General features: G+C 35.2%; 1 protein-coding gene across 1 annotated transcript; it reads right to left on the minus strand.

The window, feature by feature from the left end:
• Positions 1–4931: 4931 nt before the first annotated feature.
• On the minus strand, positions 4932–7681 carry LOC21391677 (patellin-3). Its single transcript, XM_010097607.2, has 4 exons — positions 6484–7681; positions 6252–6376; positions 5979–6129; positions 4932–5629 (listed from the first exon to the last, which is right to left on the minus strand). The coding sequence occupies exons 1-4, from the start codon at positions 7483–7485 to the stop codon at positions 5375–5377; spliced, it is 1533 nt and encodes a 510-aa protein (XP_010095909.1). The 5' UTR covers positions 7486–7681; the 3' UTR covers positions 4932–5374.
• Positions 7682–8028: the final 347 nt, after the last annotated feature.

Genomic DNA, 8028 nt, shown 5'->3' on the forward strand with positions numbered 1-8028 from the left:
AAGTAAAAAAAAAAAAAAAAAAAAAAAAAAAAAAAAAAATAAAATATTGTAATATTTAATCAATGACACTACTAACATCCAACATTTTCTCTGCTCATCGACGACGCTGCAGCAAGGTCGGTTTTTCAACGCTCACAAGTCTTGTGGCGTGTTGGCGCCATTGCAGCCGGTGGCAGAGTGGTAGAGACCAGAGAAGGGTTACAAACAATCTGAGGAGAAAAGTAAATTTATGCGAGGTAATATGGTAATTTTGAAAGGTGGTAAAATGAGAAAATTGCTTAATTAAAGGTGCAAAATTAAAACGCTCGATTTTAAAAGGGTCTAATTCTGACTACATGTAGAATAAAGGGTTACTTCCCGTAAGCTTATATTTATTCTAAGCCAAGAGTAACCAAGACTGAATAGTGAATACTCAAATAAATAGCATCGTGCAGCGTGACGTCTCGTACCCTCGAGGGTTTTACATATACTTTTCTGAAGTTACATATCTTTTACTTTTTTTTCGACACAGAACTTTGCATTTGAAGTTATTGCTGTACTAAAAAATAATAATAATAGTACATTATTGGAAACTAGAACCGGCACCGCCAACAGTAACGTCTGGACCGAAGATAACGAGTCGATGTGAGATTCCGGCGTTTGGCTTTACATCGACACAATATTATGGTTAACGGAGTACGCCAGTTGCCTCGCGGCGGATGAATGGTATCCGTAATGAAGATTCAAGGGCAGGGGCGGGGAACAATTATAGGGTTGGGCATTCAACAAGCAATTGAAGCAAAATTGATGGAAATAGGGGAGAGTTTTACCTTTTTTCACTGCGGATCTTCCCAATGAGCCAACGACCCAAGCTTCGTTCCAATTCTTGCGAATAAAGCAATCGATTTGAGCGGCAGGGAAATCTCTGAGAGAACAAGCTTTTCAAAGCAACTCTTACAGGGAATCATTTTTTCAGAGTGAAAATTAGAAGGGGGAGGCAGGAACGAGAGTAACGGGAAGAAATGGCTGAGTAGCAGAAGGAATCTACATTGTTCAACCACATGAGAACACTGTAGAAACACACTACAATAATGGAAAAACTACCCATATGTGAAACTTACCTACTTGAGTTATTACTCGAATTTAAAACTCGAGTTGCGTTTAATAAATGCAAAACTTAATCTAAAATCCAATTCAAGTTGAGCCTATTCGAGTGGAATACGTGAAGTAAACGGGCCTTAGAACTTGTATTTGGACAACATTGTCTCAGTATGTCGAAAATGAGCATTACTTTGCTTTACCCAACTCCCTTTTTTTTTTTTTTTTATAACAAGTCTTAAGAGGGTAAGTTACAAATCGTGTTCATTTGTAACTTTTGAGTTAGAAAATTAATGATATTCTACATAGTTTTTTTTTTTTGAAAGTTGCATGCATAGTTTTAAAATAATTGAAAATTGTTACGGGACAGTCAAATAAGAACTTGCAAACGTATTTACTTATCACACCAAAATGGCCTTTTACTTCCCTTTTTCTTTTCCATTTTTTCGGAACAAACTTTTTTTCTTTTTGAGATGATAGATTTAATCAAAATCACGTTATAATAAAATAAAAAATCTAATAGAATCTAATATAGATTCTACAATTTAAAACATAGTGGCCTACACATAGAATTAATGTTTTTCATACCCTACCATAAAAGAAATTAACACAAACCTACTCATAATCTCGTAAAGAAATCATTGTTTTACCCCTTCTTTTTATCCTAACTTTTCACTCATTTGCCTCGTTCATTTCGCTGATTCGAGTTTAGAATTCGAGTTTTACTATAGTAAAAAGCTCTCAGAAACAGTCACATTTAACTTTTTTGTTACAGTAAAAAACTCTCACATAAAATCACATCTCAACTCGAATTACAAACTCAAATCAGCGAAGTAAACGGGCCCTAAGCTAGAATTTGTACAAAGCAACTTCCGTTTGGTATGGAGTAATCAGAATTCACATTTAGTAAACAAAAAGTATTGAAATGAAAAAGTGGATTTAAGTGAACAGAAATGCATGGAAATGATTGCAAACATGTCCCATGTTGCGCTTGATTGCTCGCTTTGGTTAATATATATATATATATATATATATATATACATTTATATATAAAAGAAAAGTGCATCACATGAAAAAGCAAGTGGAAAACGGGTCTTCTCGCACCAACTCATAGAAAATCCACCAAAAAAAAATTGAAAGCTCACCAAACCAACGCATTCAAGGAATGCAATGCAGAGCGTTATGACAATTTAAGCACGAGTAATCATTATTCATGAGTCCTAACTAAAAAAAAAAAAAATGCTTTTCTTACCAAAAGAAAAAAAAGAAAAAAAAAACTTGAATAAGCATGTTAGAATAGATTTGAAGGAAATTGTGCCATTATTCAATTCAAGATATACAGGTAGATTTGGTTTTTTCTTTTTCCTTTTCTTTTATTATTATTATTGTTATTATTAGTATTATAATAAATTTGGGATTGGAAAATTTCTATTTTAGACTAATTAAACATTGAAGTGTGAATTTACTATCAGTATTATAATAAGAATATATTTTTAGAATTTAGAACAAAATATTTAGTGTGCGTTTAGTTGGTGAATTCGTGGCATAGTTCGGATTATTGTTCGTGACTCGCTACAGTATTTTCTCTCACAAAAAACACACATAAATCAAGAATAATTTTAAATCATGGTTCTAAATTATAATTCTGAATCCATCAACCAAACGTCTACTTAATTTAATGCGATGTAAAGCTAACTCTACATGAGAGCATGAGTGGGGCCCTACTTATGCTCTCATGCGGAATTGGCTCCGCACAGAGCCAGCCGATGAGTAATTTTGATAATTTTATGGTGCTATAAAAGACCTCACGATTGAGGGATTTGTTCGAGAGTGTACTTTAGAGGAGTTCTCGACATTTCATTGTTGTCATTATATGAAGCAGCCATCACAAGAGACTAACGTGTAAAGCATGCTAGAAAGTAGTCAACACAAGCCTAACTTATTATACTCCTATACTCAGAATGATAAAAGCGACATACAGTTTATACTAGAAAGATCAAGATAAAAGGTGGAAAATTACAAGCCTATAACCTCAAATCTAAGCCGAAGATATTATCTGCAAAGCCAAGCAAGGGAAGGAAAAAAAAAAAAAAAAAAAAAAAAAAAAAAGAGGAGGAAGAGCAGATTTGCCAAGTTTAAATGGATACGTGTACATTAGGACAAAAACATCTGTTGGATCTTGAAATTTAAGGTAGACTTTGCTAATATTGAGAATTATTTGGTGGGGGAAAAAATTAAAGTAATACCAATAGTTTAATTTTGAGCCGTTTAAATTTTCATTTTATTATCTTAACAAAAAATTTTCATTTATTATTTTTATGGCATTTGTTTACTTTGCAAATACTTAGTAAACTGTAGGTAAATGCTCAAGTCTTTTACGAACAATCGATCCTAAATGTAGCATTTAAAATAAATAATGCAACGTTTCATTTGTTACATTTATTTTACAACAATAATTCGATATTTTGATGGAACTTGATAGAGTTCGCTTTGTTGACTTCGTTACTTGTTCACAATCATGGTGTCCAAAAAAAGGTTAGCAACCCACTTCGTGCCAAGCTTTTGATGCAAGCATGAAGCATTGTTCCTGTGATATGGTATAACATCAAAACCATATATATATATTATATGTACATATGGAGAACCAGCCAAAACCTAGAAAGAAAACAGTGACAATATCCTCGTGTGTCTTCATCACGTTGCCAAAAGCAACGAGACAATGGCATTACACCAAATATATTAGAATTAAAGAACTAACAACCCAGAGAGAAAAGGTCAACTTTTGCAATAATTGCGGAAACGAATAAGAATGAGAACTTAGAGACCAAAACGAGGAAGCAACATGATGACGGAAAATGTATAGAGAATTCAGGAAGAATAATACTAATGAGACTCGAGTTCAGAGAGTAGTATTTAGGGGTCGTTGTTTTGGAGTAAAATTTAAGTGTAGTTTTTAAATTAAATTTGAGTTAAAATTATAATTTGAATAAAGTTAGAGTAAAGTTAAATAAAGTTAGAATTTAAAAAAACGTGAATTTAAATAAAATTATAACTTGAGTTTAAATTTTTTCTGAGTTTTGTTGCAAAAGAATAACCTAAGAAATCAAAAGAAAATAAAAAAAAAAAATCTAAAGTTAATACAAACAACATGACACGACAAAATAGGAGTAAAATTAATTGGCATCTTCCATGAGTCTATTCTAATTAGAAACAACAAATTTGGAAGCCTATTTCTGCCGACGAAACAAAGAAGAAAAGGTGTTTGGAAGTGTCAAAGAGAACCGTCCTTTCTGTCCCGTGCAAGTCATAATCCAGTTAAAATGTGATTAAATATGTAAATAACGTAAGCTAAAAACTTACAAAACTTGTGTTAAGGATTAATTTCATGAGAGATTCCCTGTAGACTAGAAAAAATGAACAACTTAATTTTAACCGTTAGTTTTGTATCCAAAACTGCCATATGCATAATTTTTTTAATGTGATTTGATTTTAAACATATCTAACGGTCATAATCTGACACTATTAGTAAGATTGTCCTATAAAAAAACTCCTTAATTTTATAAGAAAATTGTACACCCCTCCGACTCAGTATTTTCTTAACCTCTCAATTAACCCTAAAAATCACAACTCCTCTATTTCAATAAAGAAAGAGAACAACCACGATCACAAATGTGAAATTCCGAAAATATCAATACGATAATGAGACTCCGCGATTTAAAGAAGCAAAAATTACTCGCATGGAAAACAAACACATGGGCTTATCTTAAGGAAAAAATTTCAAGAAAAATGGATTTAAATGGAAAGTTAACATGAGTATCAAATATGAAGTGCAAAAATAATTAACAAAATAAGCGTGGTCCAATAAACCAATATCTGTTATATATGTAGATAAAGAAAATACAATGAAGAAAATTCCCATGACCCCACAACAAAAAGATGTAAAAGGTATATGGATTTTCCCACACCAGCCCTCAGATTGCAAGTTGCCAAAATGATTTATGTCTTCTTCAGTTCTATATACGATCCCAAAAAACGACACAAATTCGATTCCATATGCAACTCTCACTCAAAAATCCTAGAAGCACGAACATGGGAAAACCCACCAAAAGTTAAATCCAAATGTTACAACTCTAAAATCTCTCAATATGATGGAACACCCAAAAAAAAAGGCCAATATACAGAGCTCGACAGCAAAGTAGAAAGCTTCAACAACCAATATGAGGAGGTTAAGGAGATGCCATTCATTCTTCTTATTCTTCATCAGTTTCTTCCCAAGAGCTCCCAATTCTGAATATACTCAGTCAGAGAAAGGCTTGATCTTGAACCTGTAGAGAAGCCTCTTCTTTTTCGAAGTCGGGTTGTCGATTGTCAGCAAAATCTTGCCCAATTCATCAACTTTGAAGCTGGTGTGCACTACGGGTTCATCACTTGGGGCAAACTTTCTAGACTTGTGTATAATAATTGTGTATCGACCTTCAGCGTTGGGCACAAACTCAGATCCATAGCTTACTTCCCACCCCACAACTCGCAGCTCCCATATAATCACACATTTCTGCAATCCATTTATTCCAAATTAGTAAAGAGTAAAAAAAAAAAAGACCAAATAAATAAATCTTTCATTTACTCATGGAAGATCTGTAGTACAATATGAATACGAGAAAAAAAATTTTACGCATTGGATCACAACAGAATCAGAATCATATTAGATGAAGTAAAGTATAACAGTTTAACAAAACTTGATAACGATGAAAATCTAACGGTTAAAATTGCGTCTGACTGGTAAGGTATTTTCCTTTTTGGAATTGTCCATACTCATAATGAACTATGATTAGTTGTTGAGAAATGTTTGAAAGATATGAAATTGAAGATAGCAAGAGGCAAAGAAAAGAATGCAATGGAACCTCATAAATTATGATCTCAACAGTTTGCTTAGTTCCCGGTTTGATGTTCACTTCGGTGACCGGATCAGAAATGCTGAATTCCGGGTTGCAATCACAGAAATCCACACTCAGGCCACCGTATTGGATAGGAACTTGCTCAGGAGAACTGTATCTGTACCAATCCAAATTCCAAGTTTTCAAAATCAGCAACTTTATGAATTGAAAGGGACATAATAAGAAAACCAACTCAGAAACAAAATTTGGGAAAAATGGACGAATAAAATCTCCACTAACTTGAAAAGGGTCTCAGGGGATTTAACCGGGCCTGCAAAAACAAACTTGCTTTTGGTCCTCTGAGTCAGGAATGGACTTATCATAGTGTAGAATGCAAGATACCACCACGGAACATTGATAAACACCTAGAAAACCCAACAACATAACTACATAGGAAAAAAAGATATCCTTTTCAACTAAATTTCAAGACAAATAGAAACAACTGCCAAGTGAGGATAATAATAAGAAAAACCTGTTTGGCAACAAACTCAGGATAATTGTCCTGAAGCAACTGGAGGGCTTGTTTAGTGGCGATCCTGAGCTCCTTCTTTGCCGGTCCAGGAGAGTTCTTGAGATCATTAACTTGGAAAATAGTACAAACACCACCGGGGCTAAAATCAAGCTTTCTAATACTTCTCTCCAAGAACTGAATCCTGTACCTCAAAAACTTGGTCCTCTTTTCCTGATCAGAAAACGTTTTCTGATACAAATCCTTGTTCTGAAACTCCCCGAAAACATTGTAACAGATGGGATGGCCTTCTCTATCAGTTCCATGCATGTAAACCACTTTGTCTAGATCGTCCCCAAGATCCTCATCCAAAAGCTCGTCGATGCCAAACTCCTTTCTCCAACGAATGGTGTTCTTGAACATGGCGAAAGCGTCCTTCACTTTGAAGTCCCTTGCTCTGAGAAACTTGAGAAGTATCACGTCTGTTCTGTCGTCTTTCAGAAGAGGAACTCCCCAAATGGAAAGTTCTTCGGTTTCATTTTGTTGTTCTTGTTCGATGAGATGCTTCAGCTCCTCGAGAGCTTTCCTCTCCGAGTCTGAGAGATCGGCGACTTTGTTGCTTTCCTCTTTGAACGAAACCAGAGACTGAGGAATCTTTGTCGGTTCTTCTGGATTCTCCGAACCCCCTTTGGATTTCTCAGAATCGTCGGCCAAAAACTCTCCCAGTTTCTCTCTCGCCTCCTTCCACTCCGGCTCTGGCGCTGGCGCCGGCGGCAGTGGCAGTGGAATCGATTCTTCCTTCACAACCACCTCCGGCTCCGGCGGTTCCGAAGGCAGGTCTTCTTTCTCGACGTTCTCCGGCGCCGGCGGTGGATCTTCCTTCTGGGTCTCCGCCTGAGATTCCGAGGCTGCTGCTACTGCTGGTGCTGGAGATTCCGGCGGTGGCGGAGGAGGAAGAGGAGAGTCTGATTCTAACGAGGGTGGTGGTTGGGTCACGGGTGGAGCTGGAGGAGATTGGTCGGCCATTGGAGAGAGAGAGGAGAGAGAAGGAATTGGAGAAGAGTTTTTGAGTTAAAGAAGAAGAAGAAGAAGATGATATGGTTTTTGGGTTTTGGGTTGTCGTAGATGGAGACAAATCGGAGGGGGGTGAGTGAGGAAGTTAAGCTGATAACTGAGGAGTTGTCTGTCGATCTGTCTGTGTCTGTGTCTGTCTCTGTCAATTAGTGTGAAAGTGTGGCGTTAATGTGTGTGTGTGTGTGAGTGTGTGTTCAGAGTTGAGACCAAACGGCACCGCGGAAAAGTCTGGAATCCAATGTCCAAAACATGCTCATCTTATTTATTTATTTTTTTCTGTTAATTCTCATTTTATTAGACGCGTTTAGAATTAATTTTAAAATAATTTTATTTTTTATAAAAATAAAAATAAAACGTTTTTAATTTCAGATATAAATTATTTTTAAAAATGTATTTAATAATTTTATTAAGAAATTATTTTTAATCTAAAAAATTTATTAATGTCTTTCTCTCTCTTTGTGTAAAAATAAAAATAAAAAATGAAAAACGATTAAG

Source organism: Morus notabilis, unplaced genomic scaffold (genome assembly GCF_000414095.1).
Source record: "Morus notabilis unplaced genomic scaffold, ASM41409v2 Scaffold1540, whole genome shotgun sequence".
NCBI classification, from domain to species: Eukaryota; Viridiplantae; Streptophyta; class Magnoliopsida; order Rosales; family Moraceae; genus Morus; species Morus notabilis.

Coding starts and splice junctions, on each gene's coding strand:
- LOC21391677 (XM_010097607.2), bottom strand. CDS start 7,485: ATGGCCGACCAATCTCCTCCAGCTCCACCCGTGACCCAACCACCACCC. Junction 6,377..6,483: donor CTGAGTTTGTTGCCAAACAG/GTTTTTCTTATT, acceptor TGGGTTTTCTAG/GTGTTTATCAATGTTCCGTG. Junction 5,630..5,978: donor TTGAGATCATAATTTATGAG/GTTCCATTGCAT, acceptor AATGGATTGCAG/AAATGTGTGATTATATGGGA.